The sequence below is a fragment of the Elephantulus edwardii genome, unplaced genomic scaffold (genome assembly GCF_000299155.1).
Source record: "Elephantulus edwardii isolate Elephantulus edwardi_28Jun2011 unplaced genomic scaffold, EleEdw1.0 scaffold00052, whole genome shotgun sequence".
Classification (NCBI taxonomy): domain Eukaryota; kingdom Metazoa; phylum Chordata; class Mammalia; order Macroscelidea; family Macroscelididae; genus Elephantulus; species Elephantulus edwardii.
The window spans coordinates 16,328,225-16,351,017 of record NW_006399802.1 but is presented as its reverse complement, the minus strand read 5'-3'; the positions used below and the strand labels follow the sequence as shown (position 1 = coordinate 16,351,017).

General features: G+C 43.7%; 1 protein-coding gene across 2 annotated transcripts in view; it reads left to right on the top strand.

Moving 5' to 3' along the window:
* PTPN3 (protein tyrosine phosphatase, non-receptor type 3) overlaps positions 1 to 22,793 on the top strand; it is an 89,464-nt gene that overhangs the window by 40,483 nt on the left and 26,188 nt on the right. Inside the window, exons 12-18 of one of the 2 annotated variants that reach the window (XM_006886922.1) lie at positions 979 to 1,113; positions 3,587 to 3,763; positions 13,606 to 13,792; positions 13,965 to 14,042; positions 15,255 to 15,311; positions 17,402 to 17,558; positions 19,727 to 19,887. In XM_006886922.1, coding sequence (XP_006886984.1) covers positions 979 to 1,113; positions 3,587 to 3,763; positions 13,606 to 13,792; positions 13,965 to 14,042; positions 15,255 to 15,311; positions 17,402 to 17,558; positions 19,727 to 19,887 — 952 coding nt within the window. The remainder of the gene's footprint in view (positions 1 to 978; positions 1,114 to 3,586; positions 3,764 to 13,605; positions 13,793 to 13,964; positions 14,043 to 15,254; positions 15,312 to 17,401; positions 17,559 to 19,726; positions 19,888 to 22,793) is intronic. The other variant, XM_006886923.1, reaches the window with a different exon arrangement.

The following is a 22,793-nucleotide window of genomic DNA, read 5'->3' as shown; positions in this document are numbered from 1 at the left end:
GCAGAGGCAGTTAATCACACAGAAGGAGATTTCTCATCCTTCTCCTGTGGAGCAGCTGGTGGCCTTGAAATGCATGCCTTTGGGATTGCAGTGCAGCTTCTTGCCACTGGGCCACCAGAGCTCCTTTATTCTAAATTACTTACTACCTTGATAGTCTAGCAAATGCTTTGTATTATTTCTAATATTTTGTGTGGTCTGATTTTTCCTTTTTGTGTGTAGATTGATTTTAGGCCACAAGTAAATAAGCAGAATCTTTAATTATCACAGTAAAATATAGTTAAATGATTTTGACTCTGTGGTTGAAATTCTAGAATTGAAAGAGTTATTCCTAAACTTGCTTCAGATGCAAGTTTAGAAACTGAGAGTCTACCTTCTTGGCCCTCTCCAATTACTTTAAAATAATTCATTCTCTGAATTGAATTTTCTAGTAAACTGAGATCTGAATTCTTTAGATATAAATAAAATTTGAAAGTAACCTTCACACTAACACAGAGACTGTAGCACAGAACTCTAAATTTCTAAACATATTCTCACATTCCCTCTCAGAGTTACCATTGATTTACAGTGGCAGCTCTGCCCGCTAGGATAACAGGCGATGCCTGGGAGGATAGTTGATGCTCTTCCCCACGCTGGTGTGAGTAAAGTGAAGATTCCTTGAAGCCACTTGAACCATATTTTTGTGTTATTCTGAAATTCCATCTAATCCAGTAAAGTTTGTTGCTTGCAGTATAAAAGAACGAGAAAGCATTCTCTCCAGGAAAGAAGAAACACTGAAAATAAAAGTCAAGAGAGAAAGAAATAATAACTCATCTTGACTGTATAGCCTGCTTTTAACCTTAACTATGTCACCAAGGGCTTAACCAGGTGTTGGTCAGGGATAGGAGGGTGTCTGGGCCTGTGTTACATATGGATGCCATCATTTCTTTCTCTTTGAGCATGCCAGTGTAGTAAATGAACCTGCCTTGTGGGTTTTTTCAGGTCCCTAAATAACCAGTATTGTAAAAAGGTGATCGGAGGGATGGTGTGGAACCCAGCCATGTGGAGATCCTTATCGGTGGAGCATCTGGAAACCAAGAGTCTACCTTCACGGTCCCCTCCTGTTACTCCCAACTGGTACGTCCTCCACTTTTGGTATTCCTCACTACTAAATACTTTTTCATTTAAAAACAAAATAAACACTTGATAAATTCCTACATGTAGGTGGTCAACCATTTGAATTTTTACATGACTTTTTTTTTCTATTACAGAAGGGACCTGTTTCTGTTAAGAACAGAGTCTATAACTACACCCTTTCTGTGGTGTTACAATGTTTCAACATTCTTTTTTAAAAAGTTATTTGATCTAAATAGACTGGGGACCCCAGCATGATGGAATGCCCCTCTTAGAAGGAGAGAGCACATTAGCTAATGTAGGCTGTGGACCTCTGACAATGGAGCACTTTATGTAATTTTGTGTCCCTGTCCCTGTCATAGGAGATAATCTTTGGGACAAGCTAATAAAGGTGCATGATGGAATTGATATAAGGATCAGTGCTACTCAGCTGCAGTGGCGACAGCAGCCTACCAGCTTTTGAGAGCAGAGGCCCAGCTGAAAGGTGACAAGTGACATGCTCATAGTGTATTCAGGGGAGGATGAGATTACAGTCAAAACACTGAAATCCAAAAAAAAAAAAAAGAAAAAAACACTGAAATTCACATTGTTGGCTCTCAAGTTAAAGCTAACATGTTTTAACAATTGCCACCCTCGTCTCAGTTTCCACATCCATAATAGGATTAAAAATATAATAATAGTAATGTATAAGGTCTTGAAAGTTTATACAAAGCATTGATGGAATTGCTATTACCATTATTTTATTATCCTAGACTTCTAAAAGAACAAACAAGTCTGTCCTGGAAGAAGTATACTTGGGGTGCTCCTCAGAAGCACCAAAATGAATTTCCACAGTGACTGTAGCAGTGCGCTCAGTCATTTCAGAGGTCAGCACTGGGTTCCTTGAGTTGTAGCAACTTGACAGCACCAGCGAACAACAGTTCCCCGCAGGTCCCATCAGGCCATTTTGGGAAATGCCTTCCTCAAAGACCGGGCCTTGGGAAGAGAGGACATCCAGCAGGAAGCATTGCTCCATGCTCTGGTCAGAGCATGCTTCCTGATTGTGATGCTCCAGATAGGGTGGGCCATGGATGACCAGGCTGGTGCCCATTATGACTCAGGGAAACTGTAAAGATGAGGGTGAGAGGAAGGGACAGCCCTGAGCTGAGCCAGGACTCTTCACCAGGGGCCATGAGCTCCTGGTGTGGGGGATGATGGGGTTCACAGTGCTAAAAATCATGACATGATGGAATAGGTTTCTTTCTCAGTTTTCAAGATTTAGGCACCTTACCCTATGGAGGTAAATTTAGGCGATAATGTAGCAGCTTCATTGATCTGAAAGTATCTTAGGCAGCGGTGCCAGGGATGCAAAGCACTGGAGCCAGGAGGGCAGCGGGATAAGGTGGTGCCACTCTCTGCCTGGAGCATGGTGCTATTTATAGGTCCTCTCCTGAGAGCAGAGAGCCTTTTTTTTCTTCTGCTTAGACACAGTGCTATTATTGATTAGCCAGGTCCACAGGGATTGCAAAAAGCAGCAGCCCTTACCCTCCCAAGGAGAAATGACTTACCAAAAAGGGAAGACCAGGAAACTGGGAGGCAAAGTAGAACTTGGAAAATCCAGTGGCCTGAGCCACCCACAGAAGGAGACAAGGCCCAGGAGCTATCCTAGGTGTCTGAGAATACTGCCTCTGTTGGTTAATACTCAGGGACTGGCCGGGGCAGCTGAGGCCCAGAGAGGTGGCATGATGAGTTTAAGGTCACATAGCTACTGCTACCATGCTCCTTGTCCAATTAGCTCTGCATTGTAAAAGAAAAGGAGCTCTGTGGCACAGTGGTTACGTGCTCAGCGACTAATGGAAAGGTTGGTAGCTTGAAGCCACCAGCCACTCTATCAAGGAAAATGTGCTTCCATGAACATTAAGCCCGGGGACCACATGGGACAATTCTACCCTGTAACGTCAGAATCAGCTCCACAAAAATGGGTTCTTTAAAAGAAAATGAACTTTTGGATGCAGGTGAAATTCACATGAAGAAAGGTGGTTGAAATAGGACAGCATTCTACCAAGTAATAAACATTGGCATCTCAGCCCTTTATTTTCACAATTTAAGTGACTCAGAAAAATTTTTGATTAGCAGTCAGTCAGGCTTGAGAGCTTGAATCTCCCTGCAGGAAGAACTACCCTCCCCCACCCCAAATCAACTTCCCAGAGGGCATAAGCCATCCCAGCCCAGTGCCGCCTGACTGTACAGCTGAGAGTGCTGTTCTGGGGTCACACCGTGTGCCTGGTGGCACTGGGGATGTAGTCCCACTGGCTGAACTCCTGCTATTAGAGTGATGGGGTACCCAACTCTCAACTTCTGATAGAAATGGGTCATTCCTACAGACTGGAGTCGTAGGAATTCCCACATCAAGGCACTTGGTCAGATCACTGATGTAGAAAATATTTTGAATGGAGTTCGCTTCCAACAACCTAGAATTTCCTTCTTTCCCAACCAGGCGAAGCCCGCGGCTCCGGCATGAAATCCGAAAGCCTCGGCACTCTTCCGCAGACAACCTTGCCAATGAGATAACGTACATCACCGAGACGGAAGATGTGTTTTATACGTACAAGAGCTCCCTGTCACCAAAAGACAGCGATTCTGAGGTGTCTCAGAACCGGAGTCCCCACCGAGAGTAAGACCCTCGCATTACTTCTTTCTTTGTGTTTGGTTATTTGGGCTTGGAGGATTTTGCACAGACCTGGGTTTCCCTTTGAGGGCATCAAGGGCCAGAACCTGCAAACCCCCTCCCCACAGCAGCTCTCTAGATCTCCATGATCAGAGCAGAGTCGGCCACTCCACCTCCCTCACGTGAAGACAGCCTTATGCCTGTTGTGCAAAGCTTACAGTGTTTTTCTTCTGTAGAAAAAGACCTACTCTCCAACTTCTTCTTTTGTTGTTGTGTACCATCAAGTGGGAACTGACCCCTGGCTGACCCTCTGGTGGATTTTCAGAGGCAGTTGATTGCAGGGGAGGAGATTGCCCATCCTTCTCCTCCAGAGCCGCTGGTGGCCTCAAACCACGTGCCTTGGGGATTGCAGCACAGCTTTTTGCCACTAGACCACCAGAGTTCCCAACTACTTGTTAACTGTCTAGAATAGTGTCCAGTTTCATGAGCAAATCTCAATTTACATCATTCCATATTCTCAAGGTCTAGACTCTAGAGTAGTGACGGTTATTAGGTTCTCGGGAGGCAACCATGCCGCACAGTGACCCCTGGAACAAAGGTCAGAACCTTGCCCTATCGCTCAAGCCCATTTTTGCAGTCACTGTGTCAATATTTTCTAATTAGGATCTCCCACTCTTTAGCTGACCCGCTGCCTTTGCAGCGTGATGTCCTTTCCCAAGGACTGGCCTCTCTTGGCACTGTGCCCCAAGGATGTGAGATAGTCTCACCGTCCTTACTCCTCTCTAAGGGGCACCCTGGTTACATTTCCTCGCAGACAGATTTGTTTGTTCTTTTCGCAGACTCTAGGGTAGTATTGACTGTTATTTCTCTAAATTCTCTCAAGTCTTAACTCTGCATAATTTCAGATCTCTGAAATAGAATAATTGTTTTTCTCCCCACACAAAGCCCTCTTGGAATCTGTGTGCCTCCAGGGCTTTTGTCTTGATTTTGTTTCTGTTTTGTGGTTAATACGAAGAAAAAGTTTGTGTAGAACAGCTATGATTTTCTTTGTTTCTTAAGTCTCTTAAATTGTTATTGGAAGTAAAGAAGAGATAATAAGCTGACATGGTAAGCAAAAGTAGGACAAGAAAAGAAAACTATTACGAACTTGACTATATTCATTGTATGCCCATTCTTTTAAGTCCCATATTTGGTCCAAAATACAGAAGCAGAATGCCTCCCCCAACAGCAAAGAATTAGCAAGAAGGCACTTTATTTAAGCTGTAAATGTTTATCACTCGAGTTACTAGGCTTCAGCCATTCAGTGCATTCACAGGTGAATTGCAAATCTTACTTTCCTCTTCTCTGTGAGGTCTTTGCCTCCCCTGTCCCTGACCACAGCAAACACGCTTTCCAGCTTATATGTGCTCTTAGCACCTCTGTCGAAATAATCCCTCTGCCCATTGCTTCCTGTGACTTCCTGAGCTCAGATGATGCTCTACCTTCCTCCAGCTCAAAGCCTCCTGCCCAGCTGAGGCTGCAGTGGAGAGCGTGAACTCCTTTGTGTGACACCGTGGTTTTGCAGACCACACGCAAGTCTAGATGTACAAGCCAGGTATCTATGACTAGAGCACTTGAGCCTGAAGTGGGGACTCTCTCACTTTGGTGAAGAGAGAAGAGGGTTTTAGGAAGCTGGCTGGGGCCTCTGGGAAGACCAGTGCATGTCTCCTGTGTCAGATCTTCTACTCTTGTCACATGGAATTGTAGACTTTCCAGGCCTTTACATTGCCCCATGATTGCCACTAGCCACATGTGGCTGTTTGGATTAAAATGAAATTTAAAAATTAAACTCTTCAGGCACACTGGCCTCATTTCAGCTTCTCAGTGGCCACATGAGTCTAGTAGCTACCATATTGGAGAGCTTGAATGCAGAATATTTCCCTCACTGCAGAAAGTTCCACTGAGCAGCACTTACCAAACTAAGCATCTGCAGGGTCACCAAGGTAAAGGGCTTTTCTCAAATGGAAGTGGAGCATGTGTGAGTTTGAGATGATGTGCTTGCTTTTCTAATATGGACATTTACCCTGCATCCCCATCTTATTGCTCCTCTGTTGGTGGATGGCTTCTGAGAGCCCTAAGGCCCAGCCGGTAGAAGAGAAAAGAGTTCTTTCAGTGATGAATGGATAGCCAGGAGTCACTCAGGACCATAAGGTTAAGTACTTAACTGCTAATCTAAAGGTTAGAGGTTTGAGTACACCCAGAGGCTCTTTTCAGAAAGGTGTGGCAATCAGCTTCCAGGTTATCAGCTCTTGAAAACTCTGTGGGGCGTAGTTTTACTTTGACACAAGTGGGAGTGCTGTGAGTCAGCCAGCTTGAAGGCAGCTGGGTTTATGGATGTGTTACAGGAATACACCCGGCACCATACTTTGCATACTGCTTGCTGGTCATTGAGGGGAGTACTGAAGTGAGTTAGATATACTTTATCTTCTGAAAGCCACCAGGTCAGCTGGACAAATTACACTTTAATAGCCCTTATAATTGCCCTATCACAGTGTGCGATTGTGTCACTTTTTGAATTAAAAAGAGGATTGATTCAGGGAGCTGAGGTTTCTGAGAAGCCCTATTACGTGTCTCCTATGGAAGATTTTCCTGCAATAGTTTGCAGTCACAGCAGGGCATTTTGGCCTCCAGGCCTCCACTACCTCAAACAGGAGCTTCTCCCACATGTGGCTATTTCCATCACAATCAGCGAAAATAAAGCTTGAAATGTATTTTCTCAGTTTACATAAGTTCTGGTCAGACTCATTCCTCAGGGTTGCACATTGATGGCCTTTGAAGCTCCTCTGTGAGACCTTGGGAGATGGGTCCTCCTGTGGCACTCTTTACTTCGCAAGGGGACTGTTAAAAGTAGCACATAATGGTGACTCCTGAGGCAGGCTGCTTTGCTGTGGCCCTGCCAGGTCCACTGACAATAGATAGCTCACAGCCTGCAGTGCAGCTGTGCTTAGCAAGCCCAATGAAGGGCTGTAAAATTTGCATCCTTGCATTTTAGTTTAGTAGGGGCCTTCTTTTTTTTTCCTTCTTTTTTTAGGGGCCTTATTTTTGCTGGAAAAGAAGTCTCCTCCTCCTAGTGGGTCTTCAGAGGTAGCTGGGGACCCTCCACTGCCCAAAGCAAGAAGCAAAGGCTAGTCTGTGCTGGATGGGAACAACTGAGTTGTATACGTCAATGAGTATTTGCAGAATGTTAGAGAAGTGTTTGGCATGTTTTATATCGCAGATTTGTGTGAAGAGGCAAAAAGTGTTATGTCAGAAAAATCAGATGAATACTATCACAGACAAGCGAGGAGGGTTTCTTTTAGAAGGAGGCATTACGTGTAATGTTCTGTACCCATTTTAAAAAGAGGAAAGAAAAAAAGAACACAGACTTTGGCTCTACACCCGAAGCGGCACGGCTGAGGTTTTCTGAATAGGATTGTAGTGGGTGAGTCACTTGTCGCTTCATTTCATATTTATAGCAGCACAGCAAAGTTTATGATTATAGTTATAAATCCTTGGCAGTTTGCTTTGTGCCGAAAGTAGGATGTACTCTTTTGTTACTCCCAAGGTTCTATCAACTATTTTATGTTCTTTTCCTTCCTTCAGAACAAGGACCAAATTGTGAAGATAAATAAGTTTGCTTCATTGTGAAACCACCCTCACCATCCCTACCCCAGTAAGCCAGGGAGAAAAGTCATTTAAAGAAGAAAAATTACTTGCAGAAACTGGGTTGTGTTTGCAAGTTGTGTTCTGTTGCTCATTTATCAGAGGTGTTTTGATAGGTCATCTCAGAGTGAATGATGCTTCATCCCAACATCTTTGCTGTTGATGTGTTTGCCACTTCATTTAGAAACCTGTCTTGTTCTGTGAATTTGGGGAAACTGTCAATTTCTCTTTCAAAACATCTGTCCATTGGAAGAGACCTTGGGGAGAGAGAGTCTGTTTTTCAGCCATGTTAACAATAGAAGGATCCCCTTAATGCTCCAGTTGGTCATCCAGGGCCTACCAGCAGCAAAGGACTCCTTCCCAGTAAGGCAGCCTGTTCTGTGGTTGGACAAACCATTCTTCCTGTGTTCTTCCATTTCTGTGCTGCAAGGCTTTCTATGATAGGGAGCCACTATGAGCTGCTTGACTATCACAAATACAGCTAGTTTTCAACCTGCCTGAGAACTTGGTCTTGTTTAAATGAAACTGTTCCAGTTCCTTCAGCCATTCCTCTCATCGGCTCAGTAATCATTCTCTGAGTGTACTTCAAACCCTTACTAGAGGATGACATCTGGAGTTGATTGTTGGAAGAGGATTCATATACCATCTGGGCATCTCCCTCAGAGGACAGGAGCTAGGAACAGAATATCCTTGAGAGTTTTATGTTTTGTTTCTGTGAAACTTGCCCATCTTCCCAATTGTGTATGGGCATATCACAAATACCTGAAATTCAGTTCAGCCCAGTCTCAGCTCAGCTTTGCCCGTGATGACCAGCCTGTGGCTCCTGGTCCATCTCAGTGAATGAACCCGTCTTTTGAATGCCGTCTAGTTTGCACCTATCAGAAACTTCAGTCATCCATGACCCCTCTTTTGCTTTTATCTTCTTTATCTAATTTGTCACGATGTTAATTCAATCTCCCAAGCATCCCTTAAGTTGACCCTTCTGCCTACCTGCCCACATTGGCCCTGTTTAGCCACTCACCATCATCTCTTCTGCAGGCTGTTGCCCTTGACTTTGTCACCTCCTCCTTGCTTCTCATTAGTTGATGTCCTCCTCACCATCTGTCTGTCCATCCTCCACACTGACAAAGTTTCTGCAGCCTGCAGTTGATCCACTACCAACACACTTTATTTAAATAAGTTGCTGTCTATAAGTAACCTTCTTATCCTTACTTAGAAAAGACATTTAGGCAATTAATGCCTTTGAATTCTTATTTTTAGTACTATGAGCTATCTTAGATAGACTGGTGGAATTTTAACTGACAAATATAGCTACATTAAACGCCATATAATGAGCTCCACAAATTCAAGATAACCATGCATGGTTTTGTCTTACTTTTTTAATGAAATTAATTAAAAACATGGTTTATAAAATATTAAAATGATACTGAAATTGATCTGTTCTCTTTTACTCAGAGTTACCTTTCGTTAATACTTTTTGTGTATTGCTTACCTTTTCCATCACTGATAGATAATAGATACCCTTCTCATTCTTCTAGAGTAGTGGTGGCAATACTATCAAGTCGACTCATAGCTGACTCTCCAGTGTGTTTTCAGAGGCTGTAATTTGTTTGGGAGGCAATTTCTTTTTCTCTTGGAGCAGCTGATGGATTTGAACCACCTGCCTTGGGATGGCAGAGCAGCTCCTTACCCAGTGGGTCACCAGAGAGCTCCTTACCCCATAGGTCACCAGAGCTCCCTTAACTATTTACAACTTCTTCCCATTAAAGGAGATCCCTGGTGTAATAGGCTATAGGGAGTTGTTGCACTGCTAACCCAAAGTTCTCTGGTGCTTCAGATTCACCAGGGGTTCCCCAGGAGAAAGATGGACAGTCTTTTTCTATACCATTTACAGCCTTGAGAACCCAGAGGATGGTCAGCTATGAGTTGGCTCCAAAAGCAGTTAAGTTTTGAGAGCAAGTTTACATCAAAAGTTCAGGTCCTTTCCTGCCACTAGGTGGTGATCTTGTAAACAGTAAACCTTATTCAAGTTACCTTACTTGGGGGAATTTTATTTTTTTTTAAATAAATTAAAGTTTTACTAACTTTCTGTCTGAAAATTTTCCACTAATATACGGCTTTGATTACAAAATATCTTCTCACTGAAACACCTTTTCATCTGTAAAATCTTTGCTTTATACACCATGTTTATGACATATTTATTATATACCTGTCAGCCACTAACATTTTTAATTCAAGTAAATTGAGAATGTGGATCTTTCTACATGAATATGATACATACATATTTTTTATATTTAAAGTGTACTAATTTAGATTTTTTTAAGATTGAGAAACAATATTATTATGAAGAACCCCTGGATATAGGTTTTGATACAAAGCTTGAGTCAGAGGTGGTAGGAGGCCCTGGGTAGTGATGTTAAATACTTGGTTATGAACCACAAGGCTGTGAATTTAAGGCCACCTAGAGGAACCGCAGAAGGAAAGTTTGTCAGTCACCTTCTGAAAAACCAACCATGTGGCCGTGGATCCCAGTTGGCAGAAACTGGTTGAGGTGTGTTAGCCTTCTGTTTGTGTGTCACTGGCTTAACTTTGTCCACTCCCTTATCTCTGTGCTGTCTCTGACCTTGACCTCTTCAAGGCAGAATCTGTAGATAATTGAGAGAAGCATGTATTCTGTAGGCTTTTTAACTTATTTTATACTAGTTTATTTAAAACCGACTGGAGCAATATATCAGCAGAGAACTGCCAGAAGTCCAGGCTGGGTTTAGAAGGGCTCGTGGTTCTAGGGATATTGTAGCTGATATTAGATGGATCTTAGCTGAAAGCAGAGAATACCAGAAGAATGTCTATCTGTGTTTCATTGATTATGCAAAGGCATTTGACTGCGTGGATCATAACAAACTGTGGCTGACTCTGAGAAGAATGGGAATCCCTGAACATTTAATCATGCTAATGCAAAACCTATACTTGGACCAAGAGGCAGTCATCAGAACAGAGCAGGGCAACACTGAATGGTTCAAAATTGGGAAGGGTGTGAGCCAGGGATGTGTCCTATCTCCATACCTTTTCAACCTGTATGCAGAACAGATTATCCGAGAGGCTGGGCTCTATGAGGAGACGCGTGGCGTTAGGATTGGTGGAAGATCTATCAACAATCTGCGTTATGCAGATGACACAACCTTGCTCGCTGAAACTGAGGAGGACCTCATGCACTTACTGCAGAGGGTCAAGGACTGCAGCCTTCAATATGGACTGAGGCTCAATGTCAAGAAGACAAAGATTCTCACCACTGGACCAATTGGTAGCATCAGGATGGATGGCGAAGAGATTGAGATTGTTCACAGCTTCAGTTTGCTCGGCTCCATGGTCAACACTCTTGGCACCAGCAGCCAGGAAATCAAAAAACGTATTGTGATGGGAAAGTCTGCTGTTAGGGACCTCTCTAAAGTACTCAAGAGCAACGGTGTCTCTTTGGAGATGAAGGTGTGCCTGATACAGGCCATGGTCTTTGCAATCACTTGTTATGCATCAGAGAGCTGGACAATGACTAGGGAGGACAGAAGGAGAATTGACGCCTTTGAGCTGTGGTGCTGGAGAAGAGTATTGAATGTACCATGGACTGCCAAGAAAATATATAGATTCATCCTAGAGAGGGTTAAACCAGGCTACTCCTTGGAGGCAAAGATTCTGGGGCTTCGTCTGACATACTTTGGACATGTTGTAAGGAGAGACAGGTCTTTGGAGAGGGATATCATGCTGGATAGAGTAGAGGGACAGCGCAGGAGGGGAAGACCCTCTATGAGGTGGATCGATTCAGTGACTAGGGTAATCAGGATGGGTGTGTCAGAGGCAATGCGATTGGCACAGGACAGAGCAGGGTTTAACGCTGTTGTACATAGGGTCACTATGAGTCACAAACGACTCAACGGCACATAACAACAACTAGTTTATTTAATATTTATTTATAAATAATCTGGGTGCCTACTGGCAAGAAACTCTGCTGCAGTACCAAAGGCACACAGATCGAGGCCACCAGCTCCTCTGGAGAAGAATAGGCAATCTCCTCCCATGTGATTAACTCTCTCTGAAAACCCGCTGGAGGGTCAACAACAGATTGGTTCCTACTCATGATACACAACACAACCACAACAACTGGTTTATTTACAAAGTTCAAATACATTGTTTTTCTTACTGGATCTTTCCCATTTCCTTCAAACACACTCCCCAATCATATAATTTGACTCTGTAATTAACAACCCTCCATCTTCACCTCTCTGCTCCCACCCTCCCCTTGCTTGTATCGTCATACTGGATCTACAATAATGGTCTTATACAGTATTTGTCCTTATGGGACTGAGTTAGTTCACTTAGCATAATGTTCTCCAGTCCTTCCCAAGTTAGGTAAATCATTGTTCCTGCACACTGTGTAGTATTCCATTGTGTGAATGTGCCATAACTTCTAAATATGTTTGGGCTGATCATGTTCTTGAGATGGTGAATAACGCTGCTCTGAACATTGGTGTACAAGAGTCTGTTTATGTCTCAGTTCTTATTCCCTCGGGGTCTATTCCAAGCAGGAGAGTAGCTGGGTCATATAGAATTTCTGTGTTCAACTTTTTGAGGAAGTGCTCTTGTACACCAATACTTACTGAAGAATCAATTTTTTTTTAAAAAAGTATCTGAAAGAGGTCAGGTGGAGTGTGTTACAAAAGTTGATTTTTTTCTGCCCACTCATGTGGGCTCGCTCATCCTCAGCTTCTTCAGCTGGAAAATGGAGCTGGACCAGACGACCACAGAGGTCTGTTATGCTCTACAGCCCATGATTATCTGAGACACTTCTGTGCAGTAGAGCTTTCTGTCCTGATGAGAACGTTTGTCTGTGCTGTCCAGGACAGGAGCCACTGGCCATATGTGGCTTTTGAACTAAAAAACTCAAACTCATTGCCATCGAGTCAGAACTGACTCATAGCTGACCCTCCCTTAGGTTTGCGAGGCTGTAAATACACAGGAGGAGGTGACCCAGCTTTCTCCCTCTGAGCGGCTGGTGGATTTGAACCTCCAGAGACATAGGGCCTTTGGGTTAACAGCATAGCTTTCTGGACTGTACCTCCTGGGCACCCTTGAGACTTTTGAGTGTGTGAAATTTGACTAATACAACTGAGGAACTACTTTTCTAGTCATCATTTCTTTAAATGTAAATAGTCACATAGTAGCTTCCATAGTTGACTCTGTGGCTCTAAAATATAGAACGTGTTTATGAGATGATGGAGCACTTGTGGCATAGCGCGTTCTGTGTTGAGTTTCTAACTACAAGGTCAGCACTTCAAATCCAATGCCTGCTCCTTGGAAAAAAGTTGAGACAACTTCCTCCTGCCAAGCTTTACAGCCTCAGAGAGCTGATGGAGGGATGTCCTGACTTAGAATCAACTCAATGGTGGTAGCTTTTGGTTTTGGGTGTATGTTAAATGAAAAGTCGCTGGGTTATAGTAATACTTGGCCACTGACCAAAAGATTGGAGATTATATCTATCCAGAGGTACCTCCAATGAGAGGCCTGGAGATCTACTTCCAACTATTAGTCATTAAAAACCCATGGAATAGTACTATTCTGACATACACATTATACACAGACTTACATTAGATGGGGGGCCATAAAACATTATCTCAGTGTGAGCTACTGATACATTTTTGCAGAAAGATGACACAGATGACTTTCCCAATATAGTTCCTAGTCCTGTTCCCTTTGGCTATCTGACAGGGCTATGAACCATAACTGTCAGCAGGAATGAGAAGGGTGAACAAAGCTCTCAGAAGGTGCACAGATGTGCTTACCTGACCAAGCCTGGTTCAGTGGTGAAAGTACCTGTAACTGGACACATCCCACTGCTGCCCGTTTTAAGCAGCAGGAGGGGAGCTTAGTTCTGAGCAGCTCTCATATTCTCCTCCCTCTCCCGTGACCCATTTCCCCAGAACCAAAAGTAATGTTGAACAGCAGATAAGGGAGGAGAGCTGATGGTGTGCCATGGCCCCAGGGTTGAGCTCCGGGGCTCCAGAAAGTTTGAGGGATACCGGGCAATCCTGGGACACCAAGCCCAATAGTCAGTAATGCTTGCTGTGATGAAATATTAATCCAGTTATTAAAATATCTCCTCCTTCCCCATGACGAAGGAGTATATCCGAGAACAACCCAGCACAAAGCTGCCTGACCCAGAAGTCATCCAGTTCTGTGTCTCCATCTTCAAATGCTCCAGGCTCCTGCTCACCAGACAGCGTCGACCAGCAGTTCTTAGAAGACTACCACAGGGTGACCAAGGGGGGCTCCACCGAGGACTCCAGCCAGTACTACTGTGACAAGGTGAGTCGGGGGCAGGGGCTCCAGCCGGTACTGCTGTCACAGGATGAGCTGGGGGACTTGGTGCCAAGGCACTCTGTGGACATTGAAGTACTTCTGATGAAAAGAAAACTATGTTATTATCAACAGCTGGGGAGAGAAATAGTGTAATTGACCACTTTCCAATGTTTTCCAGAATGATGATGGTGATGGCTACTTAATCTTGATCCGTATCACACCAGACGAAGAAGGAAAATTTGGATTCAATCTTAAGGTACGCTGTGTGAATTTATAAGGAATTTTTGTGCTTTAAAAATAAAAAATCTTTAGGTGACTTTTTCATTTGCCTGGGATATGTACCACACACCTAGAGCTCCGTGAGTAAATTGGCTCCACTTTCAGGTTGGGGAGTTTTGGTGTTGGCTGTGGCACCTGCTTCATCCTGTGGGCCTGGCATCTGCCGGGCTCTTGCTTTATATCACTTCACCAAATCACCTCCTGATAACCTATGAAGTTGATATTTTTATACCCATTTTACAGATGAACACCGAGACTTTGAGAGATTAGGTCCACTCCGTGAAGAGGGTTTTTGGTAATAAAATGGACTGAGAATCCTTCAGCATTGCTAATCTGTTAAGAGATGTGAGTCATCAACATCTTTGTAGGGCACAAGTCCCACCAATTTTTTTAAATTGTCATATGTTCTTGGAACATATGCCTATTTAATTACAAATTGTTCATGGCTACTTTTGTACCTCAGAATCTGAAGTGAATAGTTACAAGCGACTTCTGTCCTGCAGCATGTATTTATTACTGTCTGGGGATAGATCTGATGGCATAGGGATAGAGTATTGCATTAGTTGCACTACTGACCCAGGGGTGTTGCCTCTGGTGGTTAGAATCCTCTAGTGGCTCCACTAGACTAAAATGGGAATTTACTCCCATGTGATTTACAGTCTCTGAAACCCACTGGAGGGCCAGCTTTGAGTTGGTTCTGACTCTACAGTAATGAGCATTTGCTCCTCAAGTGGTCCTTTATGGAAAAGCGTGCCAACTTTGGCTCCAGAGCTGGTGGTCTCTGCTGCCCACTTCCTGTCTGTTCACAGCTCCTTGCCTCCCAGGTCTTACGGCCCTGATAGCTTGTGACCTTTCCTCAGCTGTTCTCATCCACTGAAAGTTCACTCTTCCAGCAGGACTTAGAGATGTACCTTTGAAGGCCCTTTCATCCTGACGTTTGCACTTTAAAAGAGGAACATGTTCCTTCTGAGCAAGTCTCCAGTTCAGAGAGTGTGGGGGCGGTGGGAAGAGGCTCTGAATAGATTCACCCCTGGTTAGCCCACAAGATCCAGAGAGCCTGACACTTTTTTACCCAGTACTGCAAGGGAGCCAGCCCAGTGATTGTGTGCTGGGAGATCCCACTTGATGGGCATCTCTGTTTCTGTATTACTATGAGCTAAAGTGTTGTTTTAATTTAAAATGTTTACAGGGAGGAGTGGATCAGAAGATGCCTCTTGTAGTGTCAAGGATAAACCCAGAGTCACCTGTAAGTAAACATGTCCTGTGTTACTGCCCGTTCTATGATTTGACCCTAAACCTCAGAGTGCTGCATCTGTGTTCTGTTTCTTTTCTGCCACCAGTAGAGTGTGTTGTGTGAATCCATGCATCTAGCTGGAAGAATGTGTAGACGCCATGGTTTTTAGAACCTTGCTGGTACTCAGGTGTGGTCCATGGAATGGCAGCACCCCACCCACCGGTGTGCTTGTTAGAAGTACAGGACCTAGGGCCCACCATAGTCCACCACCCCCACTGGTCTGAATGCTGCAATTCAGCAAGACTCCTTGGTGATTTGCATGCACATTAACGTATGAGGAGTGCTGCTCAGGAGAAGGAAATTGGGGCACAGATATTGCTTTGTTTTGCACACTTTGAGTAGAGTAGCTTGTTCCCCTCTCTCCCATCCCACTTCCTCCACCTGCAGCTCTTTAAGTTTCCTCTGAGATAATTTTCTGTATAAGGCATCAATCTTAAAAAAATCCTTCCTAGGAGAAGCTCTGATGGTCAGAAGTTTGTGCCTATCATCCGCTTAACTGGAGGAAAATGTATTTGTCCTTTTGTGACTCAGCAAAATGCCGCTGTTATAAAACAAGACTGATATGGGGATTGGGAGGGAACTAAGAAAAGAAAGGATAAATAATGAACACTGCATTTAAATAGATGAGGGAAAGAACTGTCTAAGAGAAATGTATGATTAAGAATTATTTGCATGACAACAGTCCAGAATAAGAGGTGCATAGAAGAGTGGACTGGGGTGGAAATGGGGGAGTTGTGCAACAATGAAGGAATCTTTTTAAAGAGAAAAGGGAACTGGGTGGCGGGGGCAGGAAGAGAGGAAAATGTGCAACAGTGAATGAATGGAAATCCAAATTTTCTGTCAACTTTCATTAAAATATCAATAAAATATACACACCCATGTTTATCATGGTTTTGTTCACAATAGCAAGGAATTGGAAACAACCTAAGTGCACATCAACAAATGAATGGATAGAGAAGCTGTGGTATATTCACACAATGGAATACTATGCTGCATTGAAAAACAAGGAACTCATGAAATATTATTCAAAATGGGTGACCCTGGAGGACATTATGCTGAATGAAGTATCTCTGTCACAAAAGGACAAATACTGCATGGTGCCACTGTTGTAAAACAGGACTGACATCAGGGTTGGGGGGAGACTGAGAAAGATGGATTCAATAATGTATACTGCATTGAAACAGATGAGGGAGAAAACTGTTTAAAAGGGATACATGATTAGGTATTTTTGTCATGACAGGAGTCCAGAGTGAAGGCTGTATAGTGGAGTAGATGGGGGGAAAGGATTGTAAAACAATGGAAGAATTTTTCTTTTACTTTTCCAAGAGGGTAGTGTACTAGGAGAGAGGGTTGGGAGGGAATAAAACTGCAACAATGAATGAATGGAAATCCAAAGTCTCTGTAAATTTTCATTGAAATTGATAATAAATTTTAAATTGAAATTAATAGTAATTTTTTTTTTAAAAAATCAGTAAAAAAAGGGAGGGGAACCAGTAGGAAAATGTAACAGTCTGCTCCTGTGAAGATTACATCTTTGGGGCAGCTCTGCTCTGTCGTACAGGGTCACTATGAGGGTACGGGCTTAAGCATGCAGTTTCTTTCTGCTACTGTCTGTGGCCTCTGTGAATTAGCTAGATGTAGCACTGCAGTTCAGCTCTCGTGGCCTCTCTCCATAATTGGTTCTGTCTTTGGTGGTGAGCTTCCAGTACCTTTCTGCTTTACAGAATGGGTAAAGGCCCATTTCCCAGCAGTTCATCTAGAAAAAGCAAAGCTGGGGAACATGACCATCTTTATTATAATAATTAAAGGTTGGTCATTTTACTTTGGCAGTTCTCTTAGTCTTATTTTAAAATGCTTCATCATTTATGTCCCAAGAAGCCCTTCTTTAAGATTCTACTCCCATCTCGATACAGCAGTGGAAGTGAAAATAATGGCAGTAACACCTGAGGGAGAAAAGGAGCACGCCGTCACCACCTCGGGTGCCTGGGCCCCTTGGGGCTCTTGTTACGGTAACCAAGGACCTCGCCTTGCTCTTCACACAGGCGGACACCTGCATTCCTAAGCTGAACGAAGGGGATCAAATCGTGCTAATTAATGGCCGCGACATCTCAGAACACACCCATGACCAAGTGGTGATGTTCATCAAAGCCAGCCGGGAGTCCCACACGAGGGAGCTGGCCCTGGTGATCAGGAGGAAAGGTAAGAGCCCCGCACAGTCAGTGGGATGGGAGAGAGAGAGAGCTTGAGTCACTGCCTGAGCAAAGCAGACTTTATCTGATTCATCCCATGTTTTCGTATAAGTTTAATTGGTAGCCAACATTTAAAATCAGGTATTTCCATGTAGCCATCTAGATGTCATTTGAAAAATCAGATTCTCTCTCAACTTGGGACCTGGCCCCTTGGGGCCAATCTTGGTGCTTAACATCACCCTCCATCTCCTCTAAACAGGGCTGGAGCCTCCCTGGTCATCCCAGGCCTTACCTGTCCACATCCCATACCTTTCTGAGGTGCTGAACCTTCTGACATTTACATTTCTCACCCGTTCTCAAGGATCAGATTATATTGTCTTCAGGTACATGTTGTTTGGCAGGAGAGGCGTTCAGCAGAGTGAGGCCTCTCGCCAAGGCTTCCCGAGGGTGTTCCCCAGTGATGCCTCTCATAGCAGGAGAAAACTCCAGAAAGCGCTTTACCTGGATTGTGTTTCTGTTTTCTTAAGTGTAAAACAAGGGTCAAAACAATAGCTACATCCTGGGGTTGTTACGTAGGTAAATGATGCTGATGCTCAGAGCCTTTAGCATGCTTACTGAGATGTGAGAGACCACAAAAGGCTGCTTCTGTTGTTCTGTGCTGTGAAAGCTTAAGGCAGCTTCAGCTGCTGCAGGTCCCTGAGTCTGCTTTGCTCCTCTGAGGGGTGAGCCTGCATCTGTGGCTTTGGCCTAATGTGTAGACAGCCCATTACCTGTGCATGTGGTTCTCAGGTTTCTCTCTACTCCAAGCCTGCCTCCTCCATGAGGCCTGCCTCTCCCACCTCCCCCTTCTCACCAGTGCCTGTCTCCATGCTACACAGGAGGTGGTCATTAGTAACAATAGCTGATGTTTGTCCCAGTCCCTCACCTGCAGTGAGCGGATAGCTCTACATGAGCATCCTCTTCAGTTCTCCTGTGGTCATAGTGATAGTATCCCAATACCACTCTGGTGCCTAGTGTGTAAGGAGTTGTGCTGCCAGCCACCCAAAGGCACACAGTTCGAATCTAACAGCTCCTTCAAGGGAGAAAGATGGGCAGTCTTCTCCCGTGTGATTTACAGGCTCTGAAACACTGGTGGAGTATCAGCTGTGAGTCATTTCTGACTTGATGGCATACAACTTTTCTTTAACTTATTCTCAAATAAAGAAAGGAAAACCAGGTCGGGAATGGGTAGAATTGTCCTCCCACCTCCCGAGGCCTCTGTTAGGCCCCATGATCTGGGGGCCTGGAGGAGTGTGGAAGGTTGGGAGTAGCCCTGTGTATTAACAGTTGCTAGTTTCCTTCTCTCTCCTGCTATCTGATGGCAGTAGGGAGCCATGGATGGTTTAGGGTAAAGGAGTGGCTTCTCTTCTGAGTGAAAAAGAAAAATTCAGAAGTAATTTCAAAGTTCCCAATTTGAGATGTTGGAGAAGGGAAGAATAGATGGGACACAGCATATCAAGCGAGAGAAGTATTGTGTAAGGTCAGGAACAAGAGAGTCTTGGATTGGATTGTTGTAAAGACAAGAAAGGGAGCCTTAGATTGAGTTGGTGAATTTGTTTTGAAGGGAGCATTTTCCCTAGGGCTGAAGCTTAGAGGTGTCAGGACTAGAGATGCTCTGCTTGGGATCCTCCCACACCAAAATGACCTTGAATTAGAAATTGAACTCTCAGTATCAGATGGTGTCACAGAAACTATCAGAACCCACACTGATACCTCTAAATGCCCATTTTAAGGGAGTAAACAGAAAGGAGCCCAAATAGGAAGGAGTGGGGTGGGGGTTAGGTGATGGCCTCCAGCTGGCTGGAATAGCCCTGTCAGAGCAATCAAAGAGTTAAAACTGTGTTTTCTTCAAACACATTTTCATCTGTTCCCGTCCTTTGGCAAAAGCTTCTGAGTACTAAACATCACCGTTTAAAATAAACCAGAAAGATTAGTGTGTCATTTAATGTAATTAACACATATTGAATCATTCCGTGCCAAGTAGTGTCTTTGGTGAAAATGATTAATGTGTGCGAAATAATTTAATAGGGTGTTTTAAGACATCTACATTCAGGTGTCGTACGTGTAATTTTTTTGAGGGAAGTTGATAAAACCAAGTGTTACTCCGCCAACCAGACGTGCTGTCTTGTACATTTGCAGTTGTCCCCTCATTTGCTGACATCAAATCTGAAGATGAACTGAGCCAGCTTTTTCCCGAGACCATTTTCCCCATGTGTCCGGAGGGTGGGGACACTTTAGAGGGATCCATGGAACAGCTCAAGAAGGGCCTTGAAAGCGGGACAGTGCTGATCCAGTTTGAGGTAAGAATACTTCCTTGTCTCCTGCTAAGGACTGAGTCCCCAGGCCTGAGACCTTGACCACTGCCAAGCTACAGAGAACATCAGAGGGCCAGAGTGGAGACACAGCCTCTTGCCCTGAGGTTCTGGTTGTCTAGTTCATGAACCTGCAAAAATCAGCTGAGTCCCAGTGAGGACAGGTAGGTGAGGCCTGTGCTGAACATGGGGACATGAGTGCATGGCAGTCAGCCACCTGCTTGAGACTGGAGCAGACAGCAGAGTTGACCAAGGAGACCTGGCCTGTGACTGCACTTCACCTTCTATTCTAGTTACATTTGTCAAGGAGAAGTGTTTAAAGAGGAGGGGCTCTGAGCACATCAAGCTGCTCACACGAGTCTAACCTTCTTGCGGTAGGAGATAGTGGAAGATGATGTGACCCCCAGAGGAACCTATACCCTTGTCTACCCCACCATGGGATTGAGACCATTGACAAAGACAAATGCTTGGGATTTTCACAAATCAAACAGGAAACTAGAGGTTTAAGTCTGTTTTAGTGATCACTAACAATTAAAATAAGATGTGTTTATCTTTCAAATTGCATTTAAGAGTAAAACAGTCTTTTCAAACCATGAAAGATAATAGAAGGAAGAATACAAAGAAGCATAAAACAGGCAGGTAAAGAAAAGAGATTGTGATTAACAATCACATCCACAGTCTATATTCCTAAGTTTAGGAAACAAAACCTCAGATCATATTCAGGGCTGAAATCAGCAGTGCATTATTTATCAGAAAGTCATTTAGAGAAAGACGACAAAGTGGCAAGACTGAGAAGTTTGTCTAGTGTACTTGACTGCAGATTGATTCAGGAAAGCATGAATAATAAGGATATCGAAGAAAATACAGTACAGAGAGCAATACCTTGAGAGAGAGGGAAAGGCTTATGTTATAATGGTATAAGGAAGAAAATGTAAATAAATGTATTACTACAATTAAATTGAACAGCATTGGAAAGCAAAAAAAAAAAAAGAAGAAACACAAAAGGTGAAGGTAATTGATGGGGAATAGTCAATAGGAAATTTTCTTTCTTTTTAACTTTTTATAGGGTTTTGAGTGAAAGTTTATAGAGCAGATTGATTGATCCTCTGTTTAACTATTCATACCCATTTTGTTTTATGAAATTGATTGCAGTCCCCAGATTGTAATAGCACTTTCCACTTCCACCCTGAGATACTTGTTGCCATTCATCCCTCTAGCTCATCCTTTCCTGCCTTCTGACTGGGTAAATCTGACTGATTGATCTTGCAATGTTGATTGTTTATGGACTGAATTGTCCCTGGTGTTATTGTTCACCTGATAGACCTGTCCATTGCTTGGTGAGTTGAGTTTATTTTCAAGCTCAAAGAACAGCTGAGGGTCATAGTCTCAGGGATTCCACGAGCCTCTCTCTTACAGACCAGTGAGTTTAGCTATTGCTGTAATTTTGTGCTTTGTTCCACATTTATTTCCTACTCTATCCAGAACCTTCTATTATGATTTGTTAGTGGCTGGGCACCATCCAAGTTCTTCTGGTCTCGGGATTGTGGAGGTTGAGGTTCTCAAGGTCCATTAGTACTGTGGACTACTTTGTTTCCACACGTCTTTAATTGTCTTTGCTCTTCTTTATTCCAGACAAAAAGAGTTCAGTAATTCCACCTCATTGGCCTCTGGCAAACATTTAAGACCCAAGAGGCTACTCACCAAAGTAGGTAGACAGTAGAGCATTGACTTTGTGAGCTGTCTTCTGGCATTTGACTTTGATGTCCCCTGAGAGTATGGTCTTGAGTTTCCAAGACCCGTCACTCATTTCCTCAAGATATTTTGCCCCCTCTTGGCTCTGCTGTATACATGGATATATTTACAATGTACACTAATATGAAACTAGAAATATTATGGTCCTGGATGAAGCCCCTTTCATTTGCCCATATCGAATCATCTTCCATGTTTGCCTCTGTGTCTCCTCCCCCCTTCTTTTTTATTAACATTTTTATCATTCGTATACATTGTGTCACATGCATGGTCATTGTGTTTTATACCATATTTCATTTACATTATATTTTGTCCATGTATAGTTTGAGGATTATCCTTTACGATCATTTTATTAATAACTCCACTTGTGAAAGCAGGCAAGCAAGCTACTTCATGCCTCAAGCGTTAATATGCCCATTTTAGATAGTTAGTTTCTGGTTTGCCCATCCCTATCAAACCAGTACTCTGAGGGAATAAGCATATCCCTTTTGTTGAAGAATCTTCTGTTCACCTTGGAAACTTTGAGCATCTGTGTCCACAAGCAAAGTCCAGTCCAGAGCAAGCCATCAGACTGCAACAGTCAACCCCAGCACACAGCCTCGATCATCTGCTCTTCATCTGGTTGGGTTCTGGCCAATTTATCCCCCACATCTGTAAGTTCAGATGGGCCTCAGCCACAGACTCAGGAGTCCACACTTCCCCCTGTATTCCAGACCCATGGGCCTCTTCACTCAGCTATAGACCCCACATGGGACCTAGTCTGCAAGCCAAGGGTTTTCATGACTCCCTGCTCCTCAAGCCAACTTCCCTTCTTCCCTACTTCTCCATACATCTGTGCAAGCTGCCGCTACTTCTCCATACATCTGTGCAAGCTAGGTGGGCAGTGCTGAAGGATCATGTCCAAGCCCAGTCTGTTTCTCCATCATTGTATTCCACCCACCTCCATTCCTAAGGATCCAGGTGATTGCTACATGTGAGCTTACTTGCCAACTCCCTCCAACCTCAAGTCCTGAAAGTGGGCTCTGATGCATACCAAATTTATCCTGCCTCAGAAGACAAACAGCTTGTTTGAAACAGACAGTCTCTTCTTTGCCTTTTTTCTTTTTCCTTCCCTCCTTTCTTGGCTGACCTTTCAAATGTGAAAT